The following is a 16632-nucleotide window of genomic DNA, read 5'->3' on the forward strand; positions in this document are numbered from 1 at the left end:
AAGGGGGCAAAGCTTTAAATTAAGGGGGGTTAGGTATAGGACAGATGTTAGGGGTAGGTTCTTTACTCAGCGAGTCGTGAGTTCATGGAATGCCCTGCCAGTAGCAGTGGTGGACTCTCCCTCATTATGGGCATTTAAGTGGGCATTGAATAGGCATATGGAGGATAGTAGGCTAGTGTAGGTTAGGTGGGCTTGGATCGGCGCAACATCGAGGGCCGAAGGGCCTGTACTGCGCTATATTCTTCTATGTTCTATGAAAGGACGGTGGAAGCACATTCAATCGTAACTTTCAAAAGAAAATGGAATAAAAACTAGAAAGAGAAAGGCTGCAGAGAAAGAACCAAGTGAAGTGGGATTGATTGGATGGCCTACAATAGTCTCCTTATGAAATGGTTGCTGAATCCTGTAGAAATACACAGGAACTCAAGCATAAGATGAAGGTTTGCTTGCTGAGTGGAAGGTTCATTTCCTGATGTTTCGTCACCCTACTAAGTAACATTTTGAGTGGGCCTCTGGGTGAAGCATTGCTGATGATTCTTGCTTTCTATTTATATGTTTGGGTTTCTTTTGGGTTAGTGATGTCATTTCTTGTGGTGATGTCATTTCCTGTTCTTTTTCTCAGGGGATGGTAGATGGAGTCTACTACCATCCCTGAGAAAAAGAACAGGAAATGACATCACCAACCCAAAGAAACCCAAACATGTAAATAGAAAGCAAGCATCAATAGCAGTGCTTCGCCCGGGGGCCCACTGAAGATGTTATCTGGTAGGGTGACAAAATGTTTGAAAATGAACCTTCCAGCTCAGCGAGCAAACCTACATCCAAAGCCTCAACCTGAGCTACAAATCTTTTCAAAACTCATCAAGCATAAGACTTTAAGACATTGGAGCAGAAGTAAGCCCATTGCATCTGCGCCACCATTCAATGAGGTTGTGGCCAATCTGATAATCCTCAACTCCACTTTCCTGCCTTTAGCCAATGACCGTTGATTCCCTTGCTGATTAAAATGTTCCTTGGAGGGTGGCACAGTGGTTAGCACTGCTGCCTCACAGCACCAGAGACCTGGGTTCAATTCCCGCCTCAGGCGACTGACTGTGTGGAGTTTGTATGTTCTCCCCGTGCCTGCGTGGGTTTCCTCCGGGTGCTCCGGTTTCCTCCCACAGTCCAAAGATGTGCAGGTTAGGTGAATTGGCCATGCTAAATTGCCCATAGTGTTAGGTGAAGGGATAGATTTAGATTAGATTAGATTACTTACAGTGTGGAAACAGGCCCTTCGGCGGGTCGGTGTGGGCTTGTTGGGCCGAAGGGCCTGTTTCCACACTGTAAGTAATCTAATCTAATCTAAAGTCTCATTTAAAGAAAAAAAATGTTTCTTGGGTCTGCTCCTGGGCCTGGCCAAACTGGCCATCAACAGGTCGAGAAAAATAAATCTCACACCTGCACACACACCATGGGTGCTGGGGAAAAAATAAGCACTACCGCACTTAGGTAGAAAAAGAAAAGAAAAAAGTAAAAAAATAAAATGTTTCTTGGGTCTGCTCCTGGGCCTGGCTAAACTGGCCATCAACAGGTCGAGGCAGCGGGCCGTGGAGGGGGTCGGACCTGAAGGAGCACGCGGTGTCGACCAATACCCTGGAGTTGTTCAGGGAGAGGTGGGCGCCGCAGGGAGTGGAGTGCATCATTTCTCCCTCCAACTCTATTTTGATTTAGTCCCTACCCTCCCCTTCACTGTTTTGATCACACAGCACTGCCCTTTGATGTGAAGGGCAGTGTTTGTCACTGGCCACTCGGGAGTTTTCCTTTCTTCCTGGTGGTGGAAATTGAATAAAGATTCGTGCACTTTGTGTCTCACACCTGCACACACACACACCATGGGTGCTGGGGAAAAAAATAAGTACTAAAAAAAATGTTTCTTTCTCAGCCTTAGATATGCTCAATGACTCAGCCTCTGCAGTAACGAATTCCACAGATTCACTCCCCTCTGAGAGAAGAGATTCCTCCTCAGGTATAGTGGACAATGAAGACATTTACCTCAGAGTACGATGGGAACTTGATCAGATGGGTCAATGAGCTTTGGAGAGGCAGATGGAGTTTAGATAACTGTGAGGTGCTGCATTTTGGAAAGCCAAGTCAGGCAGGACTTATGCAATTAATGGTGAGGTCCTGGAGAGTGTTGCTGAACAAAAAGACCTTGGAGTGCAGGTTCAGAGTTCCTTGAAAGTGGAATCACAGATGGGTCAATGACCTTTGGAGAGGCAGATGGAGTTTAGATAACTGTGAGGTGCTGCATTTTGGAAAGCCAAGTCAGGCAGGACTTATGCAATTAATGGTGAAGTCCTGGAGAGTGTTGCTGAACAAAAAGACCTTGGAGTGCAGGTTCAGAGTTCCTTGAAAGAGGAATCACAGGTAGATAGGATAGTGAAGAAGGTGTTTGATATACTTGCCTTTCTTGGTCATTGCATTGAGTTTAGAAGTTGGGAGGTCATGTTGCAGTTGTACAAGACATTGGTTAGGCAACTTTTGGAATACTGCAACCGTTCTGGTCTCCCTGCTATAAGAAGGATGTCGTGAAACTTGAATGGGTTCAGAAAAGATTTACAAGGATGTTGTCAGGGTTGGAGGAGTTGCGATATAGGGAGAGGCTGAACAGGCTGGGGCTGTTTTCTCTGGAGCATCGGAGGCTGAGGGCTGTCCTTATAGAGGTTTATAAAATTATGAGGGGCATGGATAGGGAGTCAAGTTCTTTTCCCCAGGGTGGGGGAGTCCAAAACTAGAGGGCAAAGGTTTAAGCTGAGAAAGGGATCGAAGGGGCAATGTTTTCACGCAGAGGGTGGTGTGTGTATGGAATGAGCTGACAGAGGAAATGATGGAGACTGGTACAATTACAACATTTTAAAGCCAATTGGATGGGTATATGAATAGGAAGGGTTTAGAGGGATATGGGCCAAATGTTGGCAAATGGAAGTAGATTATCTGGTCGGCATGGACGGGTTGGACCAAATGGTCTTTATGACTCTATCTCAGTCATAAATGTGTGACCCCTTATTCTGAGGTGATGCGCTCTGGTCCTAGACTGTCCCACAATGGGAAGCAATCTCTCTGCCTCCCCCACCTCCCCCAGTGAAGTCATCTAAGAACCTTATATAGTTCAATAAAAGGTCTCCTCTCAGTCTTGTGAACTCCAACGAGTATTGACCCAAACCATTCATGAGGCAGTGCCACTATACCCGGGCATCAGCATAGCAAACCTCCTGTGGACTACCTCCACTGGCCGTCTATCCTGGCTGGAGGGACCAGAACTGTTCACAGTATTCCAGCTGTGCCCTAACCACTGCCTTGTGTGGGTGAAAGTGAGGACTGCAGGTGCTGGATATTAGAGTTGAGTTTGTGGTGCTGGAAAAGCACAGGTCAGGCAGCATCCGAAGAGCAGGAGAATCGACGTTTCAGGCAAAAGCCCTTTCTCCTGTTCCTCGGATGCTACCTGACCTACTGTGCTTTTCCAGCAGCACACTCTCCACTGCTCTTGTCCAGTTTTAGTAAAACCTCCTTACTTCTATACTCCATTCCCTTTGACATAAAAGTAAGTTGTTGACATTGTTGAACATTAACAATCCTCAACACATCTGCACATTTCAACCAAGTGAAGATACATCAGAGAATGTGAAATATATGTTTATTGATACACTGCATCAAGCGATAGATTTTCTCTTGAGAAAATCGTTAACAGAAGGAGCATTGCAAACCAATGATAGATCATACAGTCTTAAAACATTTTTGTGTGGTTCTTCAAGAATCTCGATAGTTATGTGTTACGTGCTCAGTGGTAAGCAACAGTTAGGATTTTGATTCATCAAACAGGAGTGAAGGGCAGGTATGAATTCGAGTCGTTTTTCTCTCGTTTCCTGTTGTCCTTCATGTGACCCAACTCACATCTCACACATGGGTCTTAACTCCAGCACTGCACACAGGGAGTGCTGCACTGTCAGAGTTGGATGGGACTTCAAATCGAGGCACACTCACGGGCATATGAAGCATTATTTAGGTTGTCCAAGCCAATATTTACCTCTCAAACAACGTCACCGAAAAAGATGACCCAGTCATTGTCACATGAGATCTTGCTGTGCGCAGAATGTCCACCGCGTTTCCCAGCAGTATGACATGCCAGAGGTTTGCAGCTTGTGAAAGGTCATTGTCTAGTTCTGGTGCTGCAGGCAAGAGCACTAGCCTCCCAGTAACCACCCATTGAGCCTTTGTACTGTTTTATATTTCATCCTCTCAGTCTATTAAACTCCTTCATAGAATCCCAACAGCATGGAAACAGGCCCTTCGGCCCAACAAGTCCACACTGACCCTCTGAAGAGTAGTAACCCACCCAGACCCATTCCTCTACCCTATTATCCTATATTTACCTCTGACTAATGCACCTAACCTCCACATCGCTGAATGCTATGGGCAAGTTGGCATGGCCAATCCACCCTGACCCGCACATCTTTGGACTGTGGGAGGAAACCCACACAGACACAGGGAGAATGTGCAAACTCCACACAGTCACCCGATGTGGGAATTGAATCTGGGTCCCTGGTACTGTGAGGCAACAGTGCTAACCACTGAGCCACTGTGCTACCTGTAACTAACTAATAACCCCTTGACTCAATTCTACTCAATCTCTCCTTATGGGCCAGGGATCCCATTGCAGGAATCATCATTCCTTCTGTTGTGGACCATGCCAGACCTCCTCAAAACATTTCCAGACCCTAACTTTTCTAGTTGGTTCAGGCAGATGGAAGGTGGATCTCCCAGGCGTGATACAGTTGGTCAAACCACTTGGCTTCAAGTGAAACAGAATTTAATTACGTACCACTGAAGGAAACACAAACAAAACAGGAGTAAGAGCAACAATTTCAAAACCTGACTGAGACGATATCCCCTGCGACTTAACACAGAGCCATTCTGATTTCCTGCAACGTCCCCGAGAGAGCCCCCTTGGAGAAAAGGTAAATTCAAACACAGGTTCTTTCCAGAGAGAGAGAGGTAGCAGTGAGAATCTGCCAGGGATCATTGGCTAAAGCATGGCACCTCTTCTCATCCCAGCAGCTTCTCTGGGTCACCAGCTAAAACCTAAACCAAACTAGACAGTCCCTGAACTGGAAGAAGTGGTCACTCCCCTGTCATTGTACAAGTGCTTCCAAAAACAAAACCTAAAAACTTTTTCTGATTGTTGCTTTAGGCAGTATCTGTTAGCTATTCCAGGCAAATCGGAACCTCTGTCTTTTACAACCCCTCTTGAAAAAAAGCCAAGGACAATGTAACCTTGTTAAAGTTGCAGAATCGTCACACTGCTTCGATATAATCTGGAGCCCTCTCTACATCCTGTCCTGGTTCAAATAAAAACTTTGCATTTTTAAAGCGTGCTCCGTACATTGTAAATTACTTTGCAACCAGTGTCCCTCAAGCAAGCATGTCATCTGTATTACTAGTGTTAGCTAAAGCAGGAATGTTGGCTGTAACGGCTGGATAATAACCTACTGTCTGAATTGTGAGACCCATCCGACAGCTAGGCAGAGCTATGTCACCTATGTGAGAGAGTATTCGGAGTATTGTTCACAATATTGATCACTTTATTGAAGGAATGATGTAAGTGCATTGGAAACAGTTCAGAGAAGCTTTGCCAGATTAGTACAGTTGGTTCTGCCATAACGCGAATTGGCTATAACGTGATTGAAGAGTTTAGAATTTTGTGTTATTTGTAAGACAGGAGCTTTCCTTACCAATATTGGCTGTAAGGCAATTCCAGTGCAAATGGTTTAAATGGTGCTGCTATTATGCGATTTTCTTATAACACGGGATTGCAGGGGAAGGGAACTATCGCATTATATCAGAACTGACTGTGTCTGGAATGAAACATAGACAATGGGAGCAGGCCATTCAGTCCCTCGATCATGTTTCATCATGATCGTGGCTGATCACCTAGCTCACTAGCCCGTTTCTGTTTCTCACCCATGATAAGTGAGTGGGACTAAAAGTTGAAACAAAAACATCCAGAAAGTGATGGAGAAACTCAACAAAAGCAGAGAGAAACAGAGTTTGTGACTCGAGTCCAATGACTTCTTCAGAACAGAGTAAACATTGACCGAGTTAGGGCTGTATCCATTGGCGTTTAGAACAGTTAAGAGGTGTCTTGATTGAAATATGTAAGATTCTGAAGGGTCTTGACAGGGTAGGTGTGGAGAGAATGTTCCTTCTTGTGAGAGAGTCAAAGGGTCATTTCTTAAAAATCAGGGGTCACCCATTTAAAATCCCTACAGTGTGGATGCAAGCCATTCAGCCCATCAAGTCCAAACTGACCCTCTGCAGGAGATCCCACTCCCCTACTCCTGCGCTTCCCATGGCCAATCCACCTAACCTGCACATCTTTGGACTGCAAGGGGAAACTGAAACACCTGGGGGAAACCCACGCAGACAAGATGTTAACTCCACACAGACAGTCGCCTGAGGCTGGAATCAAACCCGGGTCCCTGGTGCTGTGAGGCAGCAGTGCTAACCACTGGGTCACCCTTTGCTCATGAGTCTTTGGAGCTCCTTCTGAAAGATGGAAGCAGAGTTCTTGACCGGTTTTAAGGCAGAGATGGATAGATTAAGCAAAGGGGGTGAAAGGTTATCAGAGGCGGGAATGTAGATTTGAGGTTCCAATCAGATCAGCCATGATTTTAGTAGATGGTGGAGTAGGATTGAGGGGCAGAGTGGCCTAATCCAGATTATATTTTGTGGAATTGTATACCCCAGAGTGTTAGTCTAGGCCTCACGGTTCCTAGCCCAGTGGCAATATTACTGTGTTCCCAGTTCCTCTTGAGCAGCAATGAATGTAAGTCATTACACCAGAGATGGATCCCAACTCATGAGGAGCTTTCAAAGCTCAACTGGGCATATTCATGAAGGAGAAGAAATTGAGTGAATGAGGGAAGAGTGGAGGAGTAAGACTAACTGGATTTCTCTTTGAAATTCTAACCCACGCTTGATGGGCTGAATGGCCATCCTTCTGCACTGTGCTGTTGTACAGTACTATGAACTAAAGCACCAATGTAGGAAGTGCTGTAGTTCAGTAGCAAAATTATGAGTAAATCAATATCACGTGCAATTCTGGTCTCCTTCCTATCAGAAAGATGTTGTGAAACTTGAAAGGGTTCAGAAAAGAGTTACAAGGATGTTGCCAGGGTTGGAGGGTTTGAGCTACAGGGAGAGGTTGAACAGGCTGGGGCTGTTTTCCCTGGAGCGTCGGAGGCTGAGGGGTGACCTTATAAAGGTTTATAAAATCATGAGGGGCATGATAGGGCAAATAGACAAAGTCTTTTCCCTGGGGTGGGGGAGTCCAGAACTAGAGGGCATAGGTTTAGGGTGAGAGTGGAATGATATTAGAGGGACCTAAGGGGCAACTTTTTCACACAGTGGGTGGTACGTGTATGGAATGAGCTGCCAGAAAAAGTGGTGGAGGCTGGTACAATTAGAACATTTAAAAGGCATCTGGATGGGTATATGAATAGGAAGGGTTTAGACGGATATAGGCCGGGTGCTGGCAGGTGGGACTAGATTGGGTTGGGATATCTGGTTGGCCGAAGGGTCTGTTTCCATGCTGTACATCTCTATGACTCTATGACAAGGTACAAGACCAGACTAGTGTGCTCTTCAGCCTAGAAACGTAAAGAACAATTTCAACATGGTGTTTAAAATGATTATAAAAGTAAGTGAATGGACTGTTTCTTCAGATGGGGAGCCAGAACAAGGTGGGGTAATCTTAAATGAAGGCCAGACTGGCGTTTGGCAGGGGTGGGGTGGTGTGGGGGGGAAGGTGGTGAAAGCTCATCCAAGAGGAGTGGAGACTGGAGCACTATTCCAGGGGAGCTGGGCATTAACTGGAAAGTGGATGAGCTTGATAGATTTTGATGGTATTGGGTGGTGTGGAATCGAGGTGGGTGAATGGTGTGGGAAGCAGATCAGCTGGAATCTAATCGTAATGTGGAGGTGCCGGTGTTGGACTGAGCTGGACAAAGTCAGAAGTCACACGACACCAGATTATAGTCCAACAGGTTTATCTGAAATCACAAGCTTTCGGAACTGGTTTACCTGATGAAGGAAAGAGCAGTGCTATGAAAGCTTGTGATTCCAAATAAACCTGTTGGACTTTAACCTGGTGTCATGTGACTGCTGACATAATCTAAACGAATAATGGATTTAGGCTCAAGTTGCTAAATTTGCCACCTCCTGTCCCAAAATGACACCAACCTGTTCAGGAGCAAAAGAAAGAAGATGGCATTTTTTGAGAGAGGTTTGATGGAGCTCTCCAGTGCACAAGGTAATGTCCACTCCTCATCCAGTGCCACCCAAAACTCATCAAACAGAATTTGCTGCTTGTGTACACCATATTCACCACGGTTTCTTGCAGAAACATCAATAACTATAGTACTGGGCAGCAGCTTTGCTACAGTGTCATCGAGACTGGAAATGTTAGCTTGCTCTCTCTCCACAGATGTTGCCTGAGCCACTGTGATTTTTTTGTTTCTGTACAGATTTGGGCAGCTGCAGTAATTTGCTCCTTTACTTCAATATGTATTGGCTTCATGGCGTCCTGAGCTCATGAAAGGTGCTATGTAAATGCATGTCTTTTTGCAGCCGATGGGTTTGATCATAGACAATGTGTATGGGCAAAGTTAGACTCGATCCTGTTCAACAGTGTCTGACTGTTGGCATAGACTGAGGAATCAGAGCCATAGAGATGTACAATACGGAAACAGACCCTTCAGTCCAATTCATCCATGCCGACCAGATATCCCAAACCAATCTAGTCCCATTTGCCAGCACTTGGCCCATATCCCTCTAACCCTTTCCTATCCATATAACCATCCAGATGCCTTTTAACTGCTGTAACTGTACCAGCCTCCACCATTTCTTGGCAACTCATTGTATACACGCACCACCCTCTGTGTGAAAAAGTTGCCCCTTAGGTCCTTTTGGGCTTAATTCTATGCCAGTTACCGGGCAGAGATGCTGATGTGCTCTGGGGCCAGATCTGCCCTTGAGACTGTGGCAACGTGTTGCTGCTGCTGCTGCCCCTCGCAATGGCGGCCCAGATGCCCACAAAGCAGGCCTTGGATCACCAGCCTCAGCCGGGAGTCGAAGCTCTTCTGCAGGTGTTTGTAGATGACGGGCAGCGCGCAGGAGCTGAGGTAGGCTAGCAGCTCACTGGCCCCTCTCAGAAAGTGAAGCAGCTTGGGAAAATGGCGATCGCCCTCACTTCTGGTGACAAAATGGGCAGGGCTGACCAGGAGGGTCTGGTAGTACGGCAACCAGAGGGCAAAGTGCGCCGAGACAGTGGCCAGGAGAAGTCCCCGGATGCAAGGGTCAAGCCACGAGGATTCGGCAAGCCGATAGGGACCTCCCTTACGGGGGCAGAGGATTAGCCAGAGGGCGTAACTCACACCAACGGTGGGGGCCAACAGGCCAGTGAAGACCATAATGGCGTCGCCCAGCTCCTTGGTCCGCAGCTGCGAGCAGTCGTCGAGCTCCTCAGAGATCTTGCTGCAGACGTAGAACAGGAGGGAGGAGAAGCTGGCCAGAGCAGCCCCACCCCACACGAAGCTGCAGATGTGCCTGGTGTTGTACGCGCTCGACATGTAGGTGTGCGGCAGCACCAGCTCGATGGAGCAGTCCAGGCTCAGCAATGTGACGGAGTAGGTGCTAACCAGAGCCGCCGTGTTGAACAGGATAAAGGAGGCTATGCACAGCTCCCAGCCGAAGGTCCACACCGGCCACAGGAGGTGATCAGGTCCCAGGAGCTGCAGAAAAGCCACCAGGTTCAGGATGAATCCCGCCAGTGCCATATTGGTGAAGTAGACATCGGGCATGAGGATGGACAACTTGTGACGTAGATTGACAACGAGAACCAAGCCATTGAGGATAAGGCCCAGGGGGAAGCCAACGACGAGGTAGGCTGTCGAGGCAATGGATAGGACCAGGCCCACCCTCTGGCAGGGGTCATCTTGACAAAACGTACTGTTCAGCCCAAAGTTGCCTTGGATACAACTCCACATTGCAATGAAGTTGTAGCCTGGAGACCAACAGAGCCTGGGACGGTGAGCAAAGCAAGGTTTATCCCTTCACAAGGAAATGTCTGTATTGTTGATGGATGTGAGGAGAGCTGCCATCTTTCTCTCAATTTCTGTAAATAAGATTTTATAAACAAATTACAACTGTAATTTGATGATCATTAAGATGTTGCCCTCTCATTACCAAAGAATTTAGATAAACGTGAGGTGCTGCATTTTGGAAAGGCAAATCAGAGCAGGACTTATCCACTTAATGGTAAGGTCCTAGGGAGTGTTGCTGAACAAAGAGACCGTGGAATGCAGGTTCATAGCTCCTTGAAAGTGGAGTTGCAGGTAGATAGGATAGTGAAGAAGGTGTTTGGTATGATTTCCTTTGTTGGCCAGAGCATTGAGTACAAGAGTTGGGAGGTCATGTTGTGGTTGTATAGGACATTGGTTATGCCACTATTGGAATATTGTGTGCAATTCTGGTCTCCTTCCTATCGGAAAAATGTTGTGAAACTTGAAAGGGTTCAGAAAAGATTTACAAGGATGTTGCCAGGGTTGGAGGATTTGAGCTATAGGGAGAGACTGAACAGGCTGGGGCTGTTTTCCCTGGAGCGTCGGAGGCTGAGGGGTGACCTTATAGAGGTTTATAAAATTATGAGGGGCGTGGATAGGGTGAATAGTCAAGGTCATTTTCCCAGGGTGGGGGAATCCAAAACTAGAGGGCATAGGTTAAAGGTGAGAGGGGAAAAATTCAAAAGGGACTTAAGGGGCAACTTTTTCACGCAGAGGGTGGTGTGCGTATGGAATGAGTTGCCGGAGGAAGTCGTGGAGGCTGGTACAATTGCTACCTTTTAAAGGCATCTGGATGGGTATATGAATAGGAAGGGTTTGGAGGGATATGGGCCAAGTGCTGGCAAATGAGACTAGATTGGGTTGAGATATCTGGTCGGTATGGACGAGTTGGACCGAAGGGTCTGTTTCCATGTTGTACATCTCCATGTCTCTATGACTGCTCCTCAGAGGGGTCTCATAGATACGAGTCCTGATTGATTCCTTCTCCCTCCAGGCTGCTCACCTGTATAGACACCCCCCGCAAACTCCCAAGACCTTGTCTGACAACCTAAGCTGGAGCTTTAACTAAAAAAAAAGTATTGACTACATAGAAACAAGCCATTCAGCCCTATTTGTCCTTGCTGGTGTTTATTGAGTTATAAAGCATGGAAATAGACCCTTCGGTCCAACTAATCCGTGCCGACCATGTTCCCAAATTAAACTAGTCCCATTTGCCTGTGTTTGGCCCATATCTCTGTGAACCTTTCCAGTTCATGTACCTGTCCAAATGTCTTTGTAACTGGACCTGCATTCCACCTGCATTCCACCACTTCCTCTGACCGCTCATTCCACCTGCCAGCCCCTCTCTGGGTAAAAAGGTTTCCCCTCGTGTCCTTACTAAATCTTTCTGCTCTCACCTTCCAAATATGCCCCCTAGTTTAGAACTTCTCCCACCCTAGTGATAAGACCTTACCTATTTACCTTAGCTAAGGCCCTCATGATTTTATAAACCTCTGTAGGGTCACCCCTCAGCCTCCTACGCTCCAGTGAAAAAAGTCCCAGCCTCTCCAGCCTCTCTTTATAACTCAAACCCTTTGTTCCCACCAACATCCTGATAAATATGTTCCAAACCTTCTCCAGCTTAATAAAGTTCTGATTAAAGTGTTGAAACAATTCAAGGGAATAGCTTAAATGAATTTATTCAATATCCACTCCATCCTCCACCGATGCTCGGTGGCAGCTCTTCAGGAATTCACCAAAGTTTGTTATGCTCCATGTGAGCATTTTTCCTTCATCAAACCAGCCTTCTATTCTTCATTTCCTCATTTATTTACTTTTTTTGTTATCTAGTCATGGGATTTGGCTGTCACGAGCTGGACCAGCGTTTATTGCCTGTCCCTAGTTGCCCCTTGAGAAGGTGGGGGTGAGCTGCCTTCTTGAACCGCTGCAGTCCATGTGCTCTGGGCAGACCCACAAAGCCCTTGGGGGGAGTTCCAGGATTTTGACCCAGCGACACTGAAGGAACAGCGATACATTTCCAAGTCAGGATGGTGAGTGTAGAATAACATGTTTCAGGGAAGGAGTTCTAAACATCTCAGGAGTCATAGCAGCTGACTGAGGTGCTGTGAGGCGGGCATCTGGTGATAAAGTCACTGAGCCAATAACCTACAGACACAGATGGATGACCTGTTGGTGTGGCTTACATGCGACTCCATGTCTTTCCAAGTCAGGATGGTGAGTGTCTTGGAGGGGAAATTGTAGGGGGTGGTGTCCCCTTGTCCTTCTAGATGGAAGTAATCGTGGGTTTGGAAGGTGCTGCCTGAAGATCTTTGGTGAATTTCTGCAGTGCATCTTGTAGATAGTACACACTGCTGCTACTGAGCGTCGGTGATGGAGGGAGTGAGTATTGAATAAATTCATTTAAGCTATTCCCCTGAATTGTTCAAACATTTTAATCAGATCACCCCTGATTATCATACAGTTACAGTATGTTCTTGTGACCTACTCTCAGCATTTAACCGTTTAATGAGAACTAGGAGCAGGAGGAGGCCATTCAGCCCCTCGAGCCTGCTCCCCCATTCAATACGATCACGGCTGATCTCATCTTAGTCTCAACTCCAGTCTGCCCACTCTCCATAACCCTTTAATATGTTTGGAATGAGCTGCCAGAGGAAGTGGTGGAGGCTGGTACAATTACAACATTTAAAAAGCATCTGGATGGGTCTATGAATGGGAAGGGTTTAGAGGGATATGGGCCAAGTGCTGGCAGTTGGGACTAGGTTAGATCGGGATGTCTGGTGGACTGAAAGGTCTGTTTCTGTGCTGTATGACTCTATTACCAATTAAAAATCTGTCTGCTCCTTAAATTCACTGATCCACCGTACCCTTTGAGAGAAGCCATTCCTCCTGATCTCTGTTTTGAATCTGTCACCTCTTATCCTGAAACTGTGACTTTCCGTTCCAGATTGCCCCACACAAGGAAATCATTCTCTCTACATCTGTTTTGTTAGCCCCCTTTCGCATCTGATTTGACAGGTTGTTCTGTTTTGTCAATGCAAATTCGCTGTAATGCGATTGCTGAAATGGGGCCACTGTTTCTAAAGCGTAACCTTGTAAAACATGTATTGGCTGTAACACGATTACATCGCCAACACTCTAAGCGCTATTTCTAAAGTGTGATTTTTCTATAATGCAGAGTTTCACAAGAACACAGCCATCGCGGTATAAAAGAACTACCTGGTAACTTCATTAGATCATCTCATTCTTCTGAACTGCAGACAGTATAGACTTTTACTGTTCAATCCTTCCTCATAAGACAAGCCCCTCACCTCTGGCATTATTCTAGTGAATCTCTTTGAACCTCATTTGTATTGGTCTGGTGACCCACACCCCCATCCAGTCCTCCAGTAACTCCCTCCTGGGATGCAATGCTCAATGTTGAACACAGAATGCTGGATTTTTAATGGGGTAAACTCTGTGAAAGGCAGGTTGTGGTTGTTCAGGACATGTAGACAGAATGAAGCTTATAGAGTTTAATCTTACTGTGTTTTGAAATTGGCAACAAGTTAGCCATCATTAATTCCCAACGTCTTATATCACATGATTTGTAAAGGCAGAGTGGCCCCTCAGTTATTGTGGACACTTAATCTCTCCCTACAACATTGCCATCAACAGATTTAAAGACTGAAAGAGCTGTGGATGCTTAAATCAGAAGTAAAAACAGAAGTTGCTGGAAAAGCTCAGCAGGTCTGGCAACATCTGTGGAGAGAAATCCGAGCTAACGTTTCCGGTCTGGTGACCCTTCCTCAGAGCCCTCCATTCCTCCGTTCTGAGGAAGGGTCACCGGACCCGAAACATTAACTTTGGTTTCTCTCCACCAGAGGTGCTGAGCTTTTCCAGCAATTTCTGTTTTGAATCCTTTTGGATTGTCAGCTCTGCATTCCTGGTGGATTCATCACACGACCTCCCAACGCACCATCTCCCCCCTCTCCACCAATGGTCTATCCAACATCCCCATCATTGCCATAGCCTGCCTTCCTGTGGCCAATGAAAAAGTGACCAGATTATGAGCAAATTCAATGTGTCTTTACTGTCAGTCAAATATCATTTCACATCAATTCTATTGTTAGCTGTTTCCACGCATTGCAAGCACTTGCTGAATAATCCCAGGTGTGCTCATAGCTACACTGACAACCAATGGCTCATTGTTGGAACTGACACGTGTTCACCCATTCTCTGCAAACAAAAAGAATATATTTTTACCTTGTCTCTTGTTGGAAACAACCAGGAGCTTGGGAACTCATTCGTCGTGGCAACGCGTCAGCTAATTACTCCCAATTTGTCAACTAATCAGCACCCTTTCATGCTGTTGAATAAATTGTTGTCCTCATTTGAAATTCCGCCTTGATGTGTTTGTCCTAATAAGTGCAAGACGAAACAATTTAGTGCCAAGCATCTCTTTTCAATAAGATTCAAATAGCATTTCCCCCATACTCGGTTAATCTCACAACGATGGCAACCCGTTGCCACAATTTAAATCACACACATTGCTCACCACAGTTTAAATAACCGTGTGTCTGAAATCCTGAGCACACAAACCCGGTGGGGGGTGGAGGGGGTGGAGCTGGTGATGCACAAGCCCCTGGAATGTACAGCAAGTACTGCGGCTGGAAATCAGATACACAGTTCTCCCGAGGCCTCTGCATTCTACAGGGAAGATATCTCATCATCACTGCAACTAGTGTCACCTTTTCCTGTTTTTTTTGGCAGTTACACATCTAGTACTGTGAAAACAAACACCAGATCAGGAGATTACAACATTGCCATCAACAATTAACACTTTCCTGGTCAGGGTTTGAACATAAGAGATGCGACGTAACCAAACTGATGGATGGGATGGCCGTGGATGGGGGAATGGGTGTGGGGGGGGGGGGGGGGGGGGGGGGCAGGTGTAGATGATTTACTGGTACAATACGGTGGCTCAGTGGTTAACATTGCTGCCTCACAGCTCCAGGGACCTGGGTTCGATTCCCAACTTTGAGTGACTGTGTGGAGTTTGCACATTCTCCCCGTGTCTGAGCGAGTTTCCTCTGGGTGCTCCGGTTTCCTCCCACAATCCAAAGATGGGCAGGTTAGGGTGGGTTGGCTGTGCTAAGTTGCCCATAGTGTGCAGGCTAGGTGCATCAGTCATGGGGAATTGCAGGGTTACCAGGATGGCGTGGGATACTCTTCAGAAGGTTGGCATTGACTTGATGGGCTGAATGGGCTACTTCCATACTTTAGGGATTCCATGAATAATTTTAATCTCCTCATTTGAAAAAGGATGTAATTGTATTTGATGCCATTCAGAAAATGTTCACTTGACTCATTTCTGGGACAAGGGTTTTTTTTTATCTTATGAAGAACTTTTCCCCATTGGAATTTCGAAGGAAGAGCTTGGAATTTAAGGTCTTGGCCAGACTGGATAGGGTGTATCTTGGCTGGACAGGCTAGAACTAGGGGTCAAAGCGCTTCTTTTGAAGTCTGAGAGGATCACTAACCTGTGGTCTCTTGCCCAGCCAGCAGTGGAAGCCTGGCTAATAAACATTTACACGAACAGGTCCAGGCAGCAGGGAGGGGGGCGTTAGGGACGACTGCCTGCCCCTCTTCCACAGCTACATCAGAGCCTGGGTGTCCATGGAGAAGGAGCACGTTGTGTCCATTGACACCCTGGAGAGGTGGGCGCCGCAGGGAGTGGAGTGCATTATTTCCCCCTCCAACTCTATTTTGATTTAATCCCTGCCCTCCCCTCCACTGTTTAATCACACAGCGCTGCCCTTCAATGTGAAGGGCGTTGCTTGTCACTGGCCACTTGGGTGTTTCCTGGTGGTGGAAATTTAAATAAAGATTTGTGCACCTTGTGTCTCTCACTGTGTCTCACACCTGCACACACACACACCATGGGGGCTGGGGAAAAAAATCAGAAGGTAGTGTGGGGATAAGGAAAAGAAAAGAGGAAAATATATATATATTAAAAAAAACCCAAAAAGAGAAAATAAAACAAGAAAAAAAGAGATATAACCAGGAGATTTAGTGTCTCCTCAGTTTAGGGGACTAAAATAAAATAAACATTTACACGGACTGGACAGAGAGATTCTTGAACGGCAAGGGAGCCAAGGTTATGGAACTATAGACAATAGACAATAGACAATAGGTGCAGGAGTAGGCCATTCTGCCCTTCGAGCCTGCACCACCATTCAATATGATCATGGCTGATCATCCTTAATCAGTATCCTGTTCCTGCCTTATCTCCATAACCCTTGATTCCACAATCCTTGAGAGCTCTACCCAACTCTTTCTTAAATGAACCCAGAGACTGGGCCTCCACTGCCCTCTGCAGCAGAGCATTCCACACAGCCACCACTCTCTGGGTGAACAAGTTTCTCCTCATCTCTGTCCTAAATGGTCTACCCCGTATTTTTAAGCTGTGCCCTCTGGTTCAGCACTCACCCATCAG

The 16632-nt window shown here is 46.4% G+C and overlaps 1 protein-coding gene across 2 annotated transcripts; it reads right to left on the reverse strand.

The window, feature by feature from the left end:
* Positions 1–8947: 8947 nt before the first annotated feature.
* LOC122542117 (probable G-protein coupled receptor 146) lies at positions 8948–14823 on the reverse strand. Of its 2 annotated transcripts, XM_043679505.1 has the most exons (3): positions 14692–14823; positions 14400–14554; positions 8948–10210 (listed from the first exon to the last, which is right to left on the reverse strand). In XM_043679505.1, exon 3 carries the CDS (start codon positions 10080–10082, stop codon positions 9024–9026), a length of 1059 nt encoding a protein of 352 aa, XP_043535440.1. In that variant the 5' UTR covers positions 10083–10210; positions 14400–14554; positions 14692–14823; the 3' UTR covers positions 8948–9023. The 2 variants fall into 2 exon arrangements, with proteins under 2 accessions (XP_043535440.1, XP_043535439.1); XM_043679504.1 differs by lacking the exon at positions 14692–14823 and having other exon boundaries at positions 14400–14674.
* Positions 14824–16632: the final 1809 nt, after the last annotated feature.

This window comes from Chiloscyllium plagiosum, chromosome 39, assembly GCF_004010195.1.
Source record: "Chiloscyllium plagiosum isolate BGI_BamShark_2017 chromosome 39, ASM401019v2, whole genome shotgun sequence".
Classification (NCBI taxonomy): domain Eukaryota; kingdom Metazoa; phylum Chordata; class Chondrichthyes; order Orectolobiformes; family Hemiscylliidae; genus Chiloscyllium; species Chiloscyllium plagiosum.

What these genes read in the sequence shown, in the direction of transcription:
- LOC122542117 (XM_043679505.1), bottom strand. Translation starts at nt 10,082, where the DNA reads ATGTGGAGTTGTATCCAAGGCAACTTTGGGCTGAACAGTACGTTTTGT.